Here is a 22,087-nt window from a genome sequence, read left to right as displayed (position 1 = left end):
ATAAAAGCACGTTCCTTGTCAGCTGTATGGAGTCTCTGCTCCCCCGCGCGGCTTCCTCAGGTATTACACGTCATTTATTGAATGTTTTACTTTTTTTTTTTTATTATAGAGAGTATATAATTAATATCCTAAGGTACAGCTGTATAAATTCCAAGAGTATGGTAGTAGAGTCAGACCATCTGCATGACTCATGTAAAGGTACAAGTACCTGAAATTGTATTTAACAGAGCAGAAGTTGTGTATATTCACTTAGTAACTTTCCACCACTGTTATTTTGTTATATTTATGTCGAGGTATTTCCTCACTTTCAGCATCACAAAATGCACATGAAACACTAGATGGCGCTTGGGATGGCTTACATCGTCTCTATAATAATATTCTCACCACCAGGTGATCCTCTCGCCACTTTTCTTCCCAGCCTACTCATCCTTATTTAAAGCCCTCCTCTACTTGTGGTTGTTGTTGCTTCTATTGGATGTTTGACCTTCACTGTGCAGAATGCTGTATGTGCAGAGATGAAGGCTGGTTTCACATTCTCCTCCTGAAAGTGGAAAGTTAACAACCTAAAATCTGAGTGTAAGTGCTTTGTGAAAATGAGTTTGAAAGCCAGTCAATATTACCTGTATTGCACATGCACTCGGTTGACAGTTTACTAGGTACACCCAGCTAAAATTAATGCAGTTTAATATATTAGATCCTCCCTCCAAACTGCATTGTATTTTAAAGAAAGGTGTTTTGATTATTTTGTAGGGGTAGGCTAAATACACAGACAGAAACACTTGTCTATATAATTCAGTACAGTTCAGATCAAGAATTTCTATCCAGGTAATTGAACTTTTTTTTTTAGATAAATTTTTATTCAGATTTTTAATTTACAAGACTAATTTATCTTAGTTCTATTGCTAAGATACACATATCCTTTGTATAATACTGCATTTCTGTGGCTGAAAACATTTGTAAGAAAAGCTAAATTACACCTGCTAATATAGATTTTATTGATCCCTTTGGTATGACTCCCTCAGGAAAATTAAGTTGGACTCATTGTGACACTATACAGATATAATTCTGTAACAGTATAAAGGGGATTAACATAAAAATCAGATGTAATGTTTACAGTAGGATGGGGAGGGTTTAAATGACTTTTTTTTTAAACCGGAAAGGGGCGGAGACAGCTGTAACGTTAGCAACCACGCTGAGCGACAGTCGGTTAACGTTAATGTGAAGGATTGCTCTCTGAAATATGTCTTTAAACACAGACTGAATCCGTCTCTTTAGACGCCGACTTCAATTGGATCCACCGGATAAGCGTTTGTGTCTTACTACCGCTCAGGTAGGAACCGATGATAGCATTTACTTTTTAATGCTAGCTAGCTGTGTAGTCACTGTGGGATCGACGGCGATCATGTAATATAGAAGCGCTAGCTGGCTAACGTTAGCTAGCATCTCACTGACGAGATGGTTATCGATAGCAAACCATTTTACTGAAACGTTATCTTGTGCGGATAAGTCCATCCACAATGAGCTTTCTACGCCGTTACCAGTGTTATAGCTTGCTCGCAAAACAAAAGATGAATTAAATGAGTAGTTATTTGTCATCAGGCTAATGCTAATGCTAGCTGCGAAAGACTGCTAGTCAGGCTGTGACGCTGTCAACGCCTCGCCTGGTTTTGACAGCTCAGTTTGAGCAGTGGACAAGGCCAAAGCTACACACATCTGTAACAAACCCCGTCTTTATCTACCACAGACTAAACCGGATACTTAACTGTAAACCTGGGCGAAATTATTTGGCAGTTAAGAAAAGATTTTCACTTGTTTATATGCAGCTAACATGAAGTGTAAGGTATCGTTACGTTTTCAACATAACGGCTAATAATGGCTACTTAAACTGCTAAAGTGTGCAACTAGTGTACTTAGATGGAGTCATTCTTTGTTTTCTGTGTTCATTTATTTCTGTTTAGTTGCTAAGTTAATTACGGACAATTGGGAAGCAGGCAGGCAGCATTGGTTTCATGTGCACTGCCTGGTTTGGGTCAACGCCCCACCCTGACTGTACCACCTCTTTGTGCAGACTTAAACCTCCTGCATTGTCATTATTATAATTATTACATCGGTTGTGAAGACGGTGAAAGGACGAGGATGGTTTGCGATGTTGAAACAGGAAGAATAGTTATTCTTTCTTTCACCAGTTTTGCGTAATCGCTGGAGGCTTGACAGTGAAACCACCGGCTAATTTGATTTTCCTGGTGCGTACTATTGCCTGTGATGATCTCTGTTTACTGAAGCGCAGTGAGGTTGTTGACCTTTTGAACCGATGCCTCCAAAGTTCATAGCAATTACCGGGCCCTGGTAAAACAAATAGAACCGTGGTTGACCTTGAGTTTTATCAGTTTGTTTGGATATACTGTATGTATGCAAAATGAATCCAGATAAGGTGGTTTGATTATTAAATAGACTCACAGATAGCAGTGATTAGATGAGGAAACAGGCGTATTGACTGTTGCAAGACTGAACATGAACTTAGCTGAGGATCCCAATTCCATCCAATCTCCCAATTGACGTGTTGTTAATATACAGGATGTATGGATGCATGGCAGAGCTATATCTAAGGCTGCATGATATTTCCTTGATTAATTCTCTGGGCTATTAACTTTGAAAAACTCTGAAAAATACAGATTATAATATCCGAGGGCACAAGGTGATGTTGTTTAATGTCTTGTTTTGTTCAACAACAACAGTCTAAATTCAAAAATATTCAGTTTACCATGATATAAGACCAAAGACTGCAGCAAATTTATGAACTTGAGTCATCAGATATTTGATATTGAGAGCTGCAAGCAAGCTAATTTTCTTTGTATCAATCATGACTAATCATTGCTGTTCTAGTTACATCAGCGTCTTGTGTCTGGAAACAAGAATTATTTGTGGATACTTCAAAACAAATGATCACAATCTAATCAGATGATCAAACATGAATATGTCAGCTGTTTTACTTGTTTTCCTCATGCCTTTGCTGTCATCAGCCATCTTACATGTTTGTTGACAAGCCAAAGCAGTGGTCTGTGAAAGTAGGTTGTTGCGTGCCCTGAAATTTTTATCATGTTGGTGTGGTTTAAATGTGCTGAATCACGTGCAGCACAATAAAGAGCTGTGAGCTCGGATCTGCTGTCATCGTGCCACTGACACCTGAACACTCCTTGAAAGCCGGAGTGTCAATGTGCAGCCTCTAACTAGGACCACACTTGGCGTCCTTGCTGTGGGCAAAGTGATCACACATTCAATGATCTAGTGTTTTGTGGGTGACACATTGACATCACAAGTTTACAGTCTGAAAGAGGCCTTTCCGCTGGAGGAAGTTGCTCAAAAAGACAAAAATAGTGAGTGTTATTACACATTTAAGATTGCATAGATAAAGAGTGAATTATTAACAGCCGCAGTGACTCCTGCACTACTTTCTGAGAGGAAGTGTCTTGAAACCAGTGACCAAACCCTGGTTTTATAATTTGTCACTTGAGAGAAACGATTCCCGGCTCACACTCAGGCAGCTGTTTATTTTATGATGCAACAGTTCTTCAAATACAGGACACTTGATAGACAGACCGCAGCTAACCAATGTCCTCTGTCACTCTACAAGCAGCCAAATCCCCTGCTCCCCTAAGGGCTCTCTGAGGCTGCGGCCTTGTTCATTTTGTCGAGGAGACGGGACTGCGGCCTTCTCAGGAAGCCTGACTATAGAAAGCACCAGAGGTTTCCTGTGAATCCCAATGTACAGAGCATGTTATAGTGTTGTTGGGTCGCTGCCCATCTTCCTCTTTTCACACACACTGAAAATTAGAAGAACAACAGCAGCACACAAAATTTGTACTGAAGCATCAGTCTCACAGAATAAAACATGTTCTGATGCAAAGTTTTTAGGTTAGGATTAAGGAATCCTGAGCTGAATACACATTGGTAGTTTGCTACAAAGCTGGCCAGATTAGTGATAACACTTCATGTATTATCAGAATTGCTTCCTCTAAATAATCAGTAGTTCAACATAGCACAATTGTATTTTCTAAGGTAAAAATTGCAGAGTATAAAAACTGACTTGTCAGAAAGTGTTTCATATTTTACATGTGCAGGATATTTTCCCAGAGTCAGGCTTTTGTGGACCAAACGGGACAGCTCTGCTCTACTTTTTTATCAGTATAAATGGGCTACTAGCCAGAGCTAATTAGTACATTAGTATCCTGTGTATTCTGTGTCCTTAGTTTCTTAACATTTCGGCCACTCATCTCTACTGACTGAGTAACAGACAACAGTAGAGGATGAACAGTTTTCTGGCTGCGTGGGCTCTGCAGCGTTTACCGCCCTGTCGGATAAAACGTCTCCATTTGACCACCAGTAATGGAAATACAGAGAGACTATCAAATTCATAGTGCATTACCAGTTTGACTTTCGTTTTCTTTTCAGTGTGTTTTATTTCCTATACATCACTTATTTTCACAATTTCTTGTTTTATTGAACAACTACATGCGAGTCATTAGTTGAGGATGCACCTGCCGGCCGTGATCAGAAACTTGGATGAGGTATTTACATGCTGCAGTTTCACAGTTTCCATTGGGGATTTGGATTTGTGAAAAACCAGGGTAAGGTTTGAGGGGTAAGAACAGGCATGTTAAGGTACTCATTGTCCAGAGGTATCATCTGTTTGACTGCCGCTGTCAGTGACAATAATTATGCACACAACTCATATTTGTGCACATTGAGAAAGGTCACAGAGTAGGCCTTATTTTATTTCTTGCTGTCAAATGGGGTAAAATCACTGTCATATGAAGATAGACAATAGCAGATTTTTAATTACTTGGCCTGTGTTTGCAGAAGATTTGTTCTGACTTGCTCTACATCTAACAATCTGTGTCACTACTTGCTTCTACCTTGTCAACACTAAAATGCTTTGCGATCTCACCATTCATACAATGCTGGTTCCGTGAGTTGTTGGCAGCTGTGGCGTGATGTGCTGCATGCCTTGTCAGTGGCTGATAATGAGAGGAACTTGTCAGTCGTGCAGACATGGAATAACTTATGTTGTGCGGCGGTGACTCAGATTACAGTAGGCTGACTGTTTTCCATGTCCTCTGTGCTGGTCTTTGGATATATCTCCTATCACTGCGTCGAGTATCAGATGTGGTGTTGGTAAACTTTTTTTTTAAACAAGGCAAAAAATGCAAGTCGCCTATTAAATGTTTTGTTTCTTCCTCTCCCTGTTAGACCTGTGGGTGAGCGATGCCGCTGGTGTCCAGCTGTGACTGCCCCCACCTGGACTGTGTGGGGGAGATAACCAAGGAGGAACTTATTCAGAAATCCCATGTAAGTGACCCTCCCTCATAACCACTGCCTTACTCATAACTTACCACTCTTTTTTTGAATAACCCATGTAATGTCACTTTACTGTGTCTGAATTCAACATGTTTTTCTGTCTTGTTTTTTAACTTTGGCTCTGTCTCGCTGATTTTAATTTCAAAACATGACTCTTACTCAAGTGTCTTCATGTTTTTTTAGGGCCAGTGCCAAGACTGTAAAGTTGGAGGACCAAATTTGTGGGCATGTTTGGAGGTAAGACAGTGTTTAGCTGTCAAAAGTTGGTGTGACAGTTTGAAATACCACCTCCTGAGATGTCTGTTTTTAACGCCTTGGTGTTTGCATCCTTTGTTTGTTTTACCTCCAGAACGGCTGCGTGTATGTAGGATGTGGAGAATCTCACACTGACCACAGCACTGTCCACTCACAGGTAAGAGAGGTGGCCTGTCCACTGGGAAATGATGATTAATGCTTACAGAAGAGAAAGAGGAAGGGATGGGGCTGAAAGGGAGGAAGTCTTTACTGTTCTGTTGAATTAAGTAAAAAGATATAACCTGGAGAGGAGTGGAGGTGTTAGAAGAGAAGCAGAGGAGGCACAGATGGCAGTCCAGGACAGGAATACCACCTCACAGTCCCAGGAGCCATGACTTGGAATAAAACTACCTGCAGCACTGCTTTATTTTTAACATTTTATTTCTCCTCCATGATCAAACAGCCCTGCACGTGCATCCTTTTTAGCTTTTGAAGTACATGCATTGTTAAAAACCATCAAGCCAGCTCCGCCTGCCCACATCTCCACATTCAGTGCAGTTTCAGCAGTGGATCATCCATTATTAATTGCCATTCCTCTGGGAAGTGGGGGAGATTCGCTAGTACTGTCAGTTCCATGGTTACAGTATCTGCCCCTCCTGGCTGCTCTCAAGCTTTACTCAGCCTCTAGTATTCTCACTGTTGACTAAGGCTTTTCCTCCAGCACGCTAGGGCCAAGTGGGGTTAGAAGGAGAGGAGGAGGAATATGAAAGCAAACATGTAATTTGCTCTGCCTATTAGTATCTGCCTAGCTGCTCAAACAGAGAGGGGGCTTGTTAAAGTGCAGCCCTAAAAGACAGATATCAAATACAGAGCATGCCGGTGGAGAAATTCAATATTAGCAGGCCGATTTTAAATGATATCACCAGTGAATTTGATACTGCTGCTTTATCTGGGACATCTGTCTGTGCAGTGTGCCAGCCTGCTTTTGTGTTTTTCCAGCGGCAGCCATCTTTAAATCTTGTAAGAATGAAGGCCATGCTTAATTAGTGCTCTGGAAGCCCTCAGGGGAGGGAAACATTTTAATCTCTTGACTATGCAATGAGAAAGACTGTTGTTGGATCAACTCAGATGCAGTAATATATGGATAAGAGAGCCACTGCTAGTCAAACTGTGAACACAAGTATTATGGGTAAATAACAGTGACTAGTGAGGAGTTAAAAGTTGCAGCTAGGTCAGCTAATTTCAGAAGTTGGCGCTCTACTTCTGTGTGCACTTCTGGTAACAAAATGGGACACATAATTAGTATTTACACATGGATTGTATTTCAAACATCATTATGCACCAAAAAGGGCTTCCGAAGCAAATTCAATCAGCGGCAAACTTTGGAAATCCTTCTTGTTTTTGCAGATAAAGGATTGCAAGGTTCCCACAGCCTCACAGTTGCTCTCACGCTTCTAGAATTACTCTTAAAATACAAAATCCGCTGACCACTTCTTTAGCAAGTTTATATGTATTTGTGCAAATGCTGCAAATCCACGGACAGAATTACCCTGATTAGAGTAGTAGTCATCTGTGTTTCTTGTCCTTATTTGATTACAGACGGTAATGCCTCGGCTACTGAGAGCAAGAGGCGGAGACATGAAAGTGGTGTGTTTTTATTTCACAGACAAAACCAGACCCAACCTGCTTCTTTATCAGGAGATCACACACTGGAGCAGATGTTGGATTTAGGCTTCACACTGTAGCAACGTAGATTTTTTTTACAGTGTTTATTTTGGCCACAATATTGTTGCTGCCATGATCAAGACACCTTTTACTGCATTATTTCCTTTTCTCAAGAATTGTTTTGTGCGTGAGTGTTTGCAGAAGCAGCTTTGAGGATTCTCATGGATATAATGTTTGTTAAAGGTAGATGTTGAGCATTTCAGCAGACCAGAACTGAGATGAATTGTCAGAGAGTATCAATATAAAAGCTACAAACAGTTCATTGTGATACAAAACATTTTGTGGGCTGGTAAACTATCCCCTAAGCCCCATAAATACAGCTTGTTTTTAATGCCCTACCTGGTATACTTCCCTTCATAAATGATTTAAACGGGGGTAGTTTCACGGCTGTGCCCAGTCTGGTGGTGTATGCCCCCCCCCCCTCCACCAGCCCCGCTCCGCTCGGCTTGGCCCCGCTGTGTGAAGGCAGCACTGATGAATAATGCAGAGTCTGCTGGTCGGCAGCTGCTCACGTTCAGTCTCCTGTCGACCTGCCAGGCTGCTGGTGTTTGTCAGAGCAGTAGTGGGTCAGCAGAACTTGGCCATTTCTTTTTTTTTTGTTTTTAACAGTGGCAAAAGGCTGCCATGTTGCAACCCCCTCTACCTCCACCTGTAACCTGAGACATACAGGCTCTGGGCTAATAGCTTTTGGTGATGAGTCCTACATTTTCAATTGTAAGGTTCAACACTGGAGTGTAATTTTTTTAACATTCGATACAGTTAGAAGGTTCATTTTGTTTACCTACAAGTACTCCCATAAAAAGGGGAGTAAGTGCTGGTCTCAGCTTCTTCAGAAACTACTTTTTAAATAAAAAATAAGAAAAACAACACTTATAGATTTTGAGTCGGTTTCTCGGTTGTTTTAGTAGTGAATGTGACTCGACAGAGAAGGAATGGGTCATTTTTCAAGCATAAATATAAAAAAAGATCTTGTTCCAGTATTGCAGTTGTAAGGATTTGCAGCTTTTCTCTGTCTGATGTGATAATAAACTGAATATCTTTGACTTTCACTCAGATAAAAGAAGCAATTTAAAGATGTAAATGGGCATTTTTCATCATTTTCTGGCAGCTTAAAGACCAAATGATTAGTTGACACTAATCTGCAGGTTATTCAATAAACTATTTGGTATTTGCAGCCTTAATACTTTGTTTAGATGACTGTAAATGGCAAATTTACCTAAAATAAATTGTATTACTTCTAGTCAGTTTTATTTGCACTGTAATTTGTTTTATTGCAGGTTTTTTTTGAATATTTTACTTTCTGAGTTTTAGTCCATCTGTCTGTAGAACAAAGAAGAAGTTTTAGTTTTCTGGATATATTTCTTCTACACTTCTAGATCAATATTGTCTATAATGCTGACACTGGGAATATTTGGGCTGAAAACTTGCATTATGTTTGAGTGAAAACATTTTGCTCAGTTGGACTGTTGTAGGCTGTAAGCACTCCTAGCCACCAGCAGACACACCTATATTTGTTATATACAAAAACAACATGTAGGTTTACTGATGAGAAGCTGATCAGTATATTGTGTTAAAGATTACAGAGCGTCCTGTTGATAAGCGCATTTGTGCTCTATCAGCTGTTCTTGGTTAAATATTAACACAGTCTTCTTATTTCACTTTCTTTACACAGTCTGATTATTTCTTTTCACCAAATATTTTTCCTTTAACAACCTTTTGTGCAGGAGACGCGGCACAACCTGACAGTGAACCTGACCACGCTTCGAGTGTGGTGCTACGCCTGTGGCAAGGAGGTTTTCCTGGAGCGTAAACTAGGTCCTCACTCGCCCCACGCCAACAGCAAACCCCTCCCCTCTCCACGGAGCGCCGGTCAGGTAAGAGGGACAGCATCATGTTTTATTACAGGAGTTTATCTTTACAGTTTACAGCGACAGTTTATTTATTTGCTGAGTCATGAAGGAGGTTTGATGATAAACGGCTAAATGAAAGTTGAGTAGAAATGAAATACATCATGAATATTTTTTATTTGCCAGTGTGTTGTTTGAATAGATTAGTAACCACGTACTCTCTCGCCATACTCATTGATAAATTCCACCAGCACTATCCTGAGACAGTTTAAACTGCCAGTCAAATTGTGTGGCTATTCATTTACGAGATAAGACTTTTTGTGATGAGGTTGGTGTGTATGTTGTGCTGTTACTCCAGGAAAGCAGCAGGGCCCCTGGGAGCCCAACCTCACTGAGAGTGCCCCCTAATGGAGGCTGTGAAGACCTGGACATGGAGACAGAGGAGGAGGACGACCTGCGTGCCAGAGGTCAGCTCATAGTTGCTTTTAGGAAGTTATACTCCAAATACTGTCATGTTAGAAGCATTTTAAATCATTATATCAGCATAAATCTGACGACTTGATTCATGTTTATATTATCTAATCGCATATCACATTTACAGAGACACTGTTAATTGCAGTCCAGTCACAGAAATGCAGTGTAAAGCATGAAAAATGTCTAAATGTTGTAAATGAAGCTAATTTTCTAATCTGCAGTTACAGTGCTGCTGCAGTAGACATATTTTTCTTTCCTGTATTATCTTTTTAATAATTAAAATCGCACACTTCTGAAGTCAGTGAGGTGTCTAAAATGTAATTACACTTTATCACCTCTTTATCCAAGTGTGACAAAATTAAAAAATGAACACCTCAAACACAGGAGCTCAGTCATCAGCACTTGGTTTGGTTCAAAGCGAAGGTTGTGATAGGAATTAAAGGAGCAGTTAATGGGTGAATCAACACAATTTGCAGCAGACTTCAAAACACCAGCTGATGTGTTGCCTCACTCCTCCTCAAGTCTCTCTGTTTAAAATGTTGCACTTGAACACACCACAGAGACGATGGCCAACATCCAGAGACCTCGTTGGAAAAGACAAACAGCCACTAACTGAAATAGTTTTGTCACATGGAGCTGCTGATAACGGCCGACTAGAACCAATGCTGCTAGACACACCACAGAAATATGGACAGTGGAGAGGTCCCTAAACAGGACTACAAGCTGTTTCTGTGTAGCTTACACTTCAGTGCTGAGTCCCACCGGAGCCACCAATGCAAATAATGTTTGCACTCAGGGAGACACACAAACAGGCTCCACCAAACGACATATGTTATGTTGAACCTCATGTGGTTTAGCTCACGCTCTGGCACCAGTCACCGCTTTGGTTATTTTTGTCACAGATCATATGATCCGGGGGCGGAGTAATTAGGCTTTTAAGAGTGATGTCAGCAGAACAGGATGGTCCTATAAGATCAGAGGTTCTCAAACTGTGAGGTGCATCTCCTCCTCGAGTGAGGGAGAAGCAGAAAGTAGAGATACTGTGGGAGGTGAAAGGGACAAGGTGCATGTGGGAATCTAGTTATTGTAGTTTGTTTTATTTGGTTGCTTATCAACTCTGCTGCAGTGGCTGTGACACACACCTCATGGAGTTAATTAAGATCTTTCAATCCGACTGCTGCTTTGCTGCCACTACTAGACATGATACACACATTTTTAGATTCAGTGTGTCTTTGACTTTCAAAGGACACCATTATATCACACATAAACATAAATCTACTCAGAATAGAAGACGCAGAACTTGCCTGAGAATCATCACATTTGAAAGTTTTTTCCAGCATCACCATAATCCAGTGATAGGTGTCTATACACATTGCAAACAGGACCTGCTAATAGCTAATTCAGCTACTTATAACTGTGCCAAATTTGTCAAAATGACAATAAATATAAGCCAAACAAAAAAAAGAGAAAAAAGTTTTACCCCACAGTCAACTAAGCAGCTCCATGGTGACATTATAATTCCCATAAATATAATAGTAGGAGTTTTGTCTAGTGGGTGGGTGGGGCGGCTGTCGGCAGTCTGAGAGGGGTCCCCACAGTGTCAGACTTTGACAACCCCTTCATAAGATGATGAATAAGTTATCTCTGCTTTAATCTAGAAAATAATGTTTGAGTCCACTGACCATAGCAGCTGATTTAAAATACACCAGGTAGCCACTTGTGCTCCTGCTGTAAAATATTAATTTAGAAATGGAATGGGTCTTTCTCAACAGTGTTTCCTGCTGCCATCAAAATTTACAAGTGTTTGATGAGTGACCTGTTTTAATTTCCCTGGTGTGTCCTGTCTCCCTCAGGCCTGACGGGGCTGAAGAACATCGGCAACACCTGCTACATGAACGCCGCCCTCCAGGCCCTGTCCAACTGGTGAGATCTCACCCCTCTCCGTTCGCCTGCACATCATGTCTTCTTCGTGTTACTTTCCGCTCCCTGCTCATACTTTCAACGTGCTTTATTCCCTGCCCGCTTGCTTCTTGTTGACTGTGAGAAACGACCGTGGCTGTGCTCATTTGGGAGAGTGACGGCTGAGTGAAAATTGCTGCAGTGCACCATTTGAGATGGCAGAAATGGCCTTTTGTGGATCCCTGTAGGGTCTTCTGTTACAAATGAACACCAACTCTTTCCCCCCCTCCTGCGTCTCCTCTACCCCTTCTCCTCTTTTCTTTTCCCTTTCCCCACCCTGTCTTTTTATGTCTCTCTCTTTACTGTTTCTCTCCCAGCCTGCCTCATTTTTTATTGTTTATTGAATTGCCAATCCCTCTGATTCATTCTTTATGATTGGATTGTTGGTGTTGTCACCTAAATTGGGGCTCTGCAGCAGAGAGGCTGTGTTATTACTTACTTTTGACCTTGTACTTTCTCTACTCGGTGGCTGGTAAATTTTTAAATTAAACCGATGATGCCTCGTCTGGATACGAGTAAAAAATGGGAAAAAGATGTGTGTCAAAATTTGCAATCTAAATTACATTCCAGAAATAGGAGGAACTGAGTCATACAGCTGCAGACGGAGGGACCTCTTTCTGAAACTTTCCTTTGATGTCTGTTTGTGTGAATGCTGCTTCTTTCAGTTTCTGTCGGGTCATTATTCAGTGTCGAAGGACTTTTTCTCTCGCCAAAGGAAGGGAACACTACATGCCTTATTCATCCTGTAGTTTGTCTCATTTCTTGCAAATTCCTGTCCACTCTGTATCCATCAAATAAAATCTCCTCGGCTGTTTTTTCTCTTCAGCTATTTCTGAACGTCCTTCAACTCTCTCAGCTGTGTGTGGAGTTTTGTACCTCTGGGGATTTGTGATATCACTCTACAAGTGAAATAAGAATTTAATGAGATAAAAAATGAATCAGATATACGAGCAGAAGACAGCATTATGTAGAAATGCTGAACTCTGTGGATCTCCCTTTCTTTTCAGTGTTTTCCTGCTTTATGTGAACTCTGGGAATGTAATAGTAGAAACATACTAAACCTAAAAGATTTTAAGGCATTGAAAAGAGTCCCTTGCTTCACCAAATTATATCTCATTCTCTTGGATATATTGCAGATTATATTCATGTTTTTTAGAATTAGCTACCTCATTTTAAGCTTTTTGGTAACTAATCAAACAATAATTCCCCCGTGTAATACATATATTCAGTAAAAGTTTGTCTAGTCCCCACATGTGACATATTTATCCCTCTGTCCACTGCAGCCCGCCCTTGACACAGTTCTTTCTCGAATGTGGTGGCCTGGTGAGGACGGACAAGAAGCCTGCACTCTGCAAAAGCTACCAGAAGCTAGTGTCAGACCTGTGGCACAAGAACAGGTTGGTGTTTGTTTTTTTCAACTTTTTTTGGTTGTTGGTTGTTGTCCATTTTCTCTCAAGCCAAAGCTTCCTACAGAATTAAGTGGTGAAAGAAGGTGACGTGGAATATGGTGCAGGTCAATGTCACGGAAGCTAGCATTACTTCCCACCTCTGTACGTCATGTTTAACTTTATTGTGTGTGACTGTAGTTTGTTAAACAAGCAGTGTTTTTTTTTCACATTGCAGACCCTCCTACGTCGTCCCAACCAACTTGTTCCAGGGGATCAAAGCCATAAACCCCATGTTCAGAGGATATTCTCAGCAGGTTGGTCTTCCCAGATGCTGAGATAAATATGCAATTTAAAGCAACATTATGCAACTCTTTGACCTTGAAATAACAGCTTCAAAATCAGTTTGATGGTACACTGACTTGTAATAGGGAGAATGGCCCGTTCTTATGCTATGTAACTTTGATTTAAGGCACTGAGCGATAGATAGGCTTTATTTTCTGTCCATGAGCTGTTAGCTTAGGGTACACTGCTTCCAGTATCTGTAGCCACTCGGACTCAGAGCCCAACAGAATTTAATGCTGTATTACGCTGTAATGTAGTAGGCCTAGCATGAAACACAAAAATGTGTCTGTTGCTAAACTTTTCCTCTTTTTGGAGAATTTCCACCCGAGTATGAATTTGTGCTGAGCTGTGGTTATTATTATGGGTCTGATGACCAGACTATAAAGTTGTCCCAGATCTCATACAGTCTCTCCTTTTTCTCTTCCACTCCATAACCCACAATGCTCATTCCTTTACAGAAATTACATTAGCTCCAGCTCAAATCACCCAGCCAGATAAACTGAATCCTTTTGCCTTGCAATTACTAACTCAGAGCCACAGACTCGCATTCACACACAAATGCTCACATTAAACCTAAAGGTAAATTGCTTGATTTGATTCCAGGAGGTACTTGAAAGCAGAGATTCATGCGTTTTATGTATAAAGGATTTCAAAAGACATTTTACTGAGGCGCTTCTTGTCTTTGTCCATTGTCTGTAAATAAGAGATTTATATGCCTGAATGGTGAGACGATAAAAGAGCCTGTTTCCTCTCAGCTTGCCAGTGTTTATTCAGAGGAGTTAGCTGAGGAATATTCATTTGTCACGCCATGCTGGGCTGCACAGCCTTGGAATTAGCATTGCTATGAATGAAGTTAACATTCCAGGTCCTGGGAGAGGAGAGTTCATCTGGCGTGAGCGGGAGATTGGATGTCTGAGGTTCATTAAGTTTGATTACACATTCATGAGCATTTGGTTTGAGATTTTGTGATGCAGAATTGGGATAAACAAGGAGGTGAAGTGGTTATTGTTTGTAATTTGGGAAAAAATTAGCTTTGCTGTGTCTGTCAAAATCGATTTATTTATGAGGGATTAGTGCTGTGTTATATTTTAATGTTCTATTCAGGGAGAAGAAATTAGCTTTTGTTTCACAGACCAAAATAACTGTTAAAAAAATATTATATATTTTTAACTGGTTGGAGCAAATGTGCTGCTTCAACTAGCATTTAGATAAAAGCTAATTTTTTGTGATCTCTAGGACTCCCAGGAATTTCTGCGCTGCCTGATGGATCAACTCCACGAGGAGCTGAAGGAGGCGCTGCCTGAGCCCTACGACCAGTCCAATGGCATCACGGTGGACGACAGCCCCGAGGAAGACAACAACAGCCAGTCGGAGAACGACTTCCAGTCGTGCGAGTCCTGTGGCAGCAGCGAGCGGGCCGACAACGAGGTGCAGGGCGGGACGGTGCACATGGACGACACCAACGAGGCAGAGATGCTGATTCCCGAGCAAGATGAGATACAGGCCAACAGGGAGTGGCAGAAGGAGAAGAACATGATTAATGACCTTTATCGCGCCGGGATTCATGGTGTTATGGGAGGAAACTCTGGAGGGGACATGGACAAAGATGTTGACACCACCACTGAGACCACACCCATCATCAGCAGCCAGGGAGCCATCAAGGTTCAGGGCAGAACATCAGGTAATTAGAATGAAGAGGCATGCTGACTCACAGTCTCTGTCATTTTTCTGAGTGTATACCTGAGGTTTTTATAGTCAACATAAACATTAAACCCTCTTATATTTGGCATTTTACCCTCTAGATTCCTTCCCAGACATCCAAATGTCCAACACCACAAGACCACACAGTCCAGTCCCGATGGAGGGACATATTCCCAAAATGTCCAGCAGCCCACCCAAAGCTGCCTCTGGCTGGCCCAGCCTAAACCCTGCACACAAGAAAGGTACTTGTGGAAAATCAGATGCAGTCATATCTAGCTTAAAAACTCAGCCAGTAAAGGCTTGTTACATCCCTTATCTATCAATGTAGATAGACTATAAAGCACTCATCTCTTCTCTCTCTCTCTCTGCCTTCCCACAGCAGTGACCACATTCTCTCCACCAAAGAACAAGCGCCAGAAGAAATACCGCAGCGTCATCTCAGATGTGTTCGATGGGACCATTGTCAGCTCAGTTCAGTGCCTCACCTGTGATCGGGTTAGTTCTCTATAAAGACTCTATAAAGATTGCTCAGAGTGTGAGAGGAACAATAGTAGAGGCGTAGAGAAGAGGAGACATTCAGCCCCGAGTCATTTCAAGGTCCTAAATAAAAGAATGAAATGGAAAATCAATATTGCTGCTCAGTTGTGATGTTCCTTTGCACTGCTGATGTATTTGTTGACCCTCTTTTTTGACACATTTTGGCATATTTGTTCTGTGATCAGGCTACAAATTGACAGATCCCTAAACAACCTTTTTTGAAATGTGTCTGTTTACCTGTATTTGTCCTCAGATTAATCTTCTCTGTCTGTGTGCTCTGTGTCTGGCAGGTGTCTGTGACCCTGGAGAACTTCCAGGATATCTCGTTGCCCATCCCAGGGAAGGAAGACCTGGCCAAGCTCCACTCCTCCACCCACCAGACCTCCATGGTAAAAGCAGGCTCCTGTGGGGAAGCTTACGCACCACAGGGCTGGATCGCTTTTGTCATGGAATACATCAAGAGGTGTGTGTGTGTAACATCATCACTATGATCATTTACATCTTCACACAGGGCATTAGTAGCTCTTTGTTCTGCTCTTTTTCCTCAAAATGTACTCACGTATCTGTTTCTGTTTTTAGTTGGTTCTGGGGCCCAGTGGTTACACTACAAGATTGTCTTGCAGCTTTCTTTGCCAGAGATGAACTAAAGGGTAAGCATGTGGGTGTAAATCTGCTCTACTAACACAAACACAAAGATTGATGCCTCAATAACCGTGTTTGTTGTTTTCTAGGAGACAACATGTACAGCTGTGAAAAATGCAAGAAGTGAGTAACAAACCTTTGGTGCCTTTGCTGAATACTGATCAGGACTACTACTTCACATGAATAAAAACAGAGTAAAAATAATCAGAACTGTAATGATTGCCCATCTTCTTCGTCTTTTCTTCTTCTTAGATTACGAAACGGAGTCAAATTTTGTAAAATGCAAAGTTTGCCAGAGGTATACAGTCAACTCCAGTACTTCACATCATGAAGAAACCAAAATCTTCTTCCCCTGTGTTTTCGCACGCTGGGTTTCTAAAATAAAACATCTTTATGTGTCATCCTTTTCCTCCAGATCCTGTGCATCCATTTGAAGCGCTTCAGACACGAGCTGATGTTCTCCACCAAGATAAGCACCCACGTCTCCTTCCCGCTAGAGGGCCTGGACTTGCAGCCTTTTTTGGCCAAGGACAGCTCCGCCCAGACCACCAACTATGACCTGCTGTCAGTCATCTGTCACCACGGCACTGCCAGCAGTGAGTGGGCACAGTCGCTCCCCTTCCCTTTCTGCATCAGACTGGTGCATCTGCCATGAGTTGGCACACAGGAGTGTCCTGCATTCATTAGCCTGTAGGGGAAATTTCACATGTACTTGTCAGGTTTATGAGTGCTGCTCTAACGCATTCCCCTGTCTGATCCCAGGTGGCCACTACATAGCCTACTGCAGGAACGATGTGAACAATCTGTGGTATGAATTTGACGACCAGAGTGTGACCGAGGTGTCTGAATCCTGCGTCCAGAATGCTGAGGCTTATGTGCTCTTTTATAAGTAAGCCATCACACTGGATTTGAGTTACACTTACCTAGACAGTCGTAAACAAGAGCATAGTCGTCCCTGTAACATTTTAAGATTCATTGTGCTGCTTTGATATTCATAACTTACTTTTGATTACTCAGTTGCAATAGTGATAAATCTGTGGCGTGTTCCTGTCACAGAAAGAGCAACGAGGACGCAGTGAAAGAACGTAGGAGGGTGTCAGGTTTATTCAACATGATGGAGCCCAGCCTCCTGCAGTTCTACATCTCCCGCCAGTGGCTTAACAAGTTCAAGACCTTCGCTGAGCCGGGGCCCATCTCCAATGATGACTTCCTGTGTTCACATGGAGGTACGTATGACCACAGTTGTTTTCTTACTGAAACCAGCCAGAGGTCAAAGTGGTCTCTGAGCAGAAATCCTCCTCCTTGCCCTGTGTCCAAACAGTTAGTGGAAACATTATGCTTTGCCCTCTCTCAACACAGCATATGCTTTCATCTTGGTCGGGGATTTTTGACTTTGACAAAGACTGCGGAGTATTCCCTCCACAACATAGCAGACTTCAAAAGGGGGTTTTACTTTGCTTTGTGCAGATGATCCCTCTTTTTCCTTTTAGTAGCAAAGGGGAAAGGATTCTGAAAGGGTTTGTGCCAATCAAGCTCTTTTCTTTTCAGTCCTCTTTTCATGCTGAATATTATGGAATTAAAGATTAAGAAGGAAAAAAATGTAAATTTATGATAAAGCTGTTAGGCTACAGTGGCTGTAAAGAATATGTTCATAATGTAAACAAGGAACTACAGGTTGTTTCCTCCTCCTTCGCAGCTGCCAGCACATAACAAATAGTACACAACTAGAGATAATATCAGTTCGTTGGAATCGTGATTGTTTCATCAATGCGGCCAGTTTCATTTTCGATGCATGTATTTCAAATGAAGAGCCATAACCTCGTTGAGGTAATAGGCAAAAAAAAACAAACATTGTCAAATTTGTTAAATTTAGCTATAATGTATAAATCATTTCAGAAATATAATGATAGAATAGGATTAGAGAAATCTAGCTTCAAGGATGAGACTATTTTAAATCCTCATTGAAATAAAGAATAAAGCTGTCTGTCCTCTAATGCAGCAGCTCCAGACATTTTTGGCATGTGACCCCTTAAAACAAGCAAAGTCTTCTTGTGATCCTTTGTCACAAGTTATGGCTTTTGTGTGGAAACGAGACTGTTCCTCCTCAGGCTTTTTCTTTAGAGCCCAAAAAAGAGGAAAATGTCCAAAATATTTGATGTGAAAAAGTAAAAAAAAAAAAGAAGAAAAAAGTCCAAAATGAACAGTTTTGTTTGATCCCTTCATTAATCTTCTTAAGTTGGGTCTAGATTCCCACCATGAGCACCAAGAATACTTGGTGATAGTGGAGAGGAAAAACTTCTTTGTACGAGGCAGAATTCTTGAGTAACACCAGGCGGCTTTCTGCCTCGACCGGTTGGATTGGAGAAAAACTGGAGAGTTACACAATCAACATAATATTAGAGACCATATTTCTGACACTGATCTGTAACAAATTTCTATTCTATATGACGTCTTCACACACGATCAATACCTTTAAAATGTTACCTGTTAATGTCTGATGGATGTTTCGATGTATTTCATCAGGTGTGCCGCCCAACAAAGCAACATTCATTGACGACCTGGTGATAATGCTGCCGCAGAACGTGTGGGATCACCTGTACAGCAGGTAAACACCAAGACAGAAGCAGCTGTGGAGACTGACTGGAGGCTTTAAATGCTCTCAGATCTCCCATCACTCATTGTTCTCACAAGTGTACTGTCATTTCCTTTGTAGTGTTAATTTTGTCTGTGTGAGTTAATGTGGACTGCTCCCCTGCAGGTACGGAGGAGGACCAGCTGTCAACCACCTGTACGTTTGCCACACGTGCCAGATCGAGATAGAAAAACTGGAGAAGCGGCGCAAGTCAGAGCTGGACATGTTTGTCCGGGTAAGCCTTAGTGAAAAAGAGAGAGGAGGACAGGCTTTTAGCCAGATACAGTAGAAAATCAGTGTGAGTGATTAATGCATTGTGTGTCAGTGAGCCTGTGTGCAGCTGGTACTCATGGGTGTGTATAGGCCTATTCTCCAGTCTATTTAACCAGTTGATGGGCTGCATGTGTTACTGCTCTTCACCCAGCAGGAGATGAGAGGTGTGAGCCTGATGAAAGCCTTATGATTAATGCATTGAGACAGATGCATCTGTTATTAGCTTCAGTAAGCTAACAAGAGGAGCAGACATTGTGTCATTTCCAAGAAAGATGAAATTGGTGCAGTGTTGTGTTAAGACTGTCTTCTAATTGGAATAACTACCAGAGAGAATTGATTAGCTTTTCCATCTCCTCTCCTCTCAATCCTTTCATCCTCACTTAATTTTTTTTTGTCCCCCCCCCGACTCCCCTCACCCCTCCTTTCTTCTCCTCATCCCCTCCCTCCTGTCTCTACCGCTCACTCCTCCCCCATTTCCTCTCTCCCTCTCCTCCCTCTGCTCCCTCTTCTGTAGCTGAACAAGGCGTTCCAGGAGGAGGAGTCTCCAGTGGTCATATACTGCATCAGCATGCAGTGGTTTCGTGAGTGGGAGGGCTTTGTCAAAGGAAAAGACAATGGTAATTGGACAGAAGTGTTGCCTTTCCACCCCCAATCTGGGTTAAATGTCTTATTAAAAAGCTAAATCTATCCCTCTTGACAGTTGATTTATCATGAAAAAGCTGCTGTGTTGTTTTGTTTGATGTCAGTATGTCTCATTAAGCAAATAGCACATGTCACGTCTATACATTTTTATTGACAGGAGAATATGGCAAATAAATTTGTATTATATGGAACATCCTCTTGTTACCAAAAGCTGCTCGTGTTCAAAAGAAATCCTGTGAAATCCCATTTCTTCTCTTGATTTATCTTCAAAGAGTTTGCCTCGGTCCCCCGAGTCAAGTTTCCCTCCTGCTACAGCAAAATGAAGCGTCAAACTATATTTCATTTCTATTCCACTTGTTCTCATTTTTTTTTCTTCCCGCGCTTTGTATTGTCATATCTATTTATAACGCCTTACATCTGGCGCATCTGCAAACGTCTTGTTTTCCTCTGACTTCTGCTCCTCTGATATTTGTTTTCTCTCTGTAGCAAGTGGGGTGCAGAAATTGCTTTTCATGGTGTGACAAAAACATTTGACTTTTTAGCATCATTGCCCTTTGAAACTATTAGGACTGAGAATATATCTGAAAAGTACGCATGCATGTCACTGCTGTATATGATTATGATGACTAATTGTCTTTCTTTATCTTTAAGATCCACCGGGACCCATTGATAATTCCAAGATTACTGTAAACAAGAACGGCCATTTAACACTCAAACAAGGTACTGTGATAATTATCATTTTTATATTGTTTTCTTATTATCTCTCTGTTTTTTATTCTGTAAAGTGGTGGAGTTTTGCATCTTTATTCAGGGATTTTAAGAGTCATAAAATAAGTAAACCATAAAAAATATGATCTGATTAAATCTGGATGATCCTGGAGCGAATACTGCAGAGGCTCTGTGGATTTAATTTGAGTATTTATGAACTATGTACCCTGCAGGAGCTGACTCGGGGCAGATCTCTGAAGAGACGTGGAACTTCCTCCACTCGATCTACGGTGGTGGTCCTCTGGTGACAGTGCGGCCGAACATCAGCCACCAGGAAGCCGAATCGTCGCAGTCAGAGGAGAAGATTGAGGTGGAGACGCGCTCTGTTTAAACAGGCACGCGACAAGCAAACAACAAGGGAAAAAAGGAAACGTTTAAGAAAAATGAAAAGCCTTTTTATTTTGCACTTGACTTTTATTTCAAAAGCATTCAAGCAAAGGACCTCATCTTTACCGCTACATGACAGCCTTTGACAGCTGACAGAGGGAATTAACATGTCTGAAAAGGTTTGTCAATTTGTACAAATCTGTATAAAGAGCTCTTCAGTTTCTATTAGCACTGTAGTATTCATGTGTCAGGTTGTTTTCAGAACCAAGCATTTTAAGTATGTGCAGCTAAAAATTCCACTGAATGCCATATTTTTTTTTTTCCTTCCTGACCAAATGAGCACATATTGTTTGTCCATGTGTCTTGTGTTGCTGATATTGACGAATCACAATACATCTTGCTGTAGATATATCACACATTATTCCTGTTGTAAGAGAATATTGTCCAATGAATGGTTAGGAGAGCGAAATGTGACACTTAAAGTGATGAAAACCATAAGGTTATGAAGGGACTAATTACTGACTAGTCTCAGGAATGAATTTTGTGTTTTGCACTGTTCTGTATACGTACAAATTGGCATGCTCACGCAAATGTCTGGTTTGTATTTGAATGTACCAGTACTGATAGTGACAGTATGTTGGTCAACATTCAGCACTTGGTTATTTATCACAGAAGGGAGTGATTTAATATGATGTTAATAGATTTTTTTTGTAGAAAATAAGTGCAGGCAGAGTCTGTTAAGAATGCATGCTTTAACATTCACTTTAACATCACATGTAACTGCATGTAAATGCAAAGCTGCCCATAAAATGTTAAAATGTGCACGCAACTCACAATCTGGATCACTAAGTTGTACAGCTACAGAAAGCATACTGCAGTATGTAATCAGCATCATCATCAGCAATCTAATTAATTAAAGGCATTATTTTTGTGTATGGGCATGGTGTTGCTTAATGTGTTGGCTGATAGGGGGTAAACAGAATGCTGTACTGTAAGTTTTTGCCTATGGATGTCACTTGAGTAAGATCTACCCTGATTTTTGCTGGCTGACACTATTAAAAACTTGATGAAAACATGCTGAACATTGTAGTCACATTAATTGTGTCATCTTCTGCTGATTTCTGCAGGGCAGAGGAGTGTGTGTTGGGTGCTAAACAAGGGGTAAATTAGACGAGAAAAGTCACATATAGTGTGTATTATCCGTCTTAGAAAGTGTCAGTAAACAGTCATCAATTAGGCGA

At 41.3% G+C, this 22,087-nt stretch overlaps 1 protein-coding gene across 1 annotated transcript; it reads left to right on the top strand.

Annotated features, from left to right (window-relative positions):
• The first annotated feature begins 1,162 nt into the window (after positions 1-1,162).
• usp33 (ubiquitin specific peptidase 33) lies at positions 1,163-21,921 on the top strand. Its single transcript, XM_018678077.2, has 24 exons — positions 1,163-1,330; positions 5,248-5,346; positions 5,539-5,592; positions 5,705-5,767; positions 9,039-9,188; positions 9,520-9,628; positions 11,489-11,558; positions 12,878-12,991; positions 13,218-13,296; positions 14,561-15,005; positions 15,127-15,267; positions 15,405-15,520; positions 15,853-16,025; positions 16,142-16,212; positions 16,294-16,327; positions 16,457-16,502; positions 16,620-16,800; positions 16,967-17,093; positions 17,261-17,430; positions 18,728-18,809; positions 18,963-19,071; positions 19,624-19,726; positions 20,403-20,471; positions 20,693-21,921. Exons 2-24 carry the CDS (start codon positions 5,263-5,265, stop codon positions 20,848-20,850), a joined length of 2,748 nt encoding a protein of 915 aa, XP_018533593.1. The 5' UTR covers positions 1,163-1,330; positions 5,248-5,262; the 3' UTR covers positions 20,851-21,921.
• Positions 21,922-22,087: the final 166 nt, after the last annotated feature.

The sequence above is a fragment of the Lates calcarifer genome, linkage group LG4, assembly GCF_001640805.2.
Source record: "Lates calcarifer isolate ASB-BC8 linkage group LG4, TLL_Latcal_v3, whole genome shotgun sequence".
Classification (NCBI taxonomy): Eukaryota; Metazoa; Chordata; class Actinopteri; family Centropomidae; genus Lates; species Lates calcarifer.
Note: the sequence above shows the minus strand (reverse complement) of the source record. Positions and strands in the feature narration are given on the sequence as shown.

What these genes read in the sequence shown, in the direction of transcription:
- usp33 (XM_018678077.2), top strand. Translation starts at nt 5,263, where the DNA reads ATGCCGCTGGTGTCCAGCTGTGACTGCCCCCACCTGGACTGTGTGGGG. An exon ending in AGCTGTGAAAAATGCAAGAA is followed by an intron (nt 16,328 to 16,456) that starts GTGAGTAACAAA and finishes TCTTCTTCTTAG; the next exon opens with ATTACGAAACGGAGTCAAAT. An exon ending in TCACCACGGCACTGCCAGCA is followed by an intron (nt 16,801 to 16,966) that starts GTGAGTGGGCAC and finishes GTCTGATCCCAG; the next exon opens with GTGGCCACTACATAGCCTAC.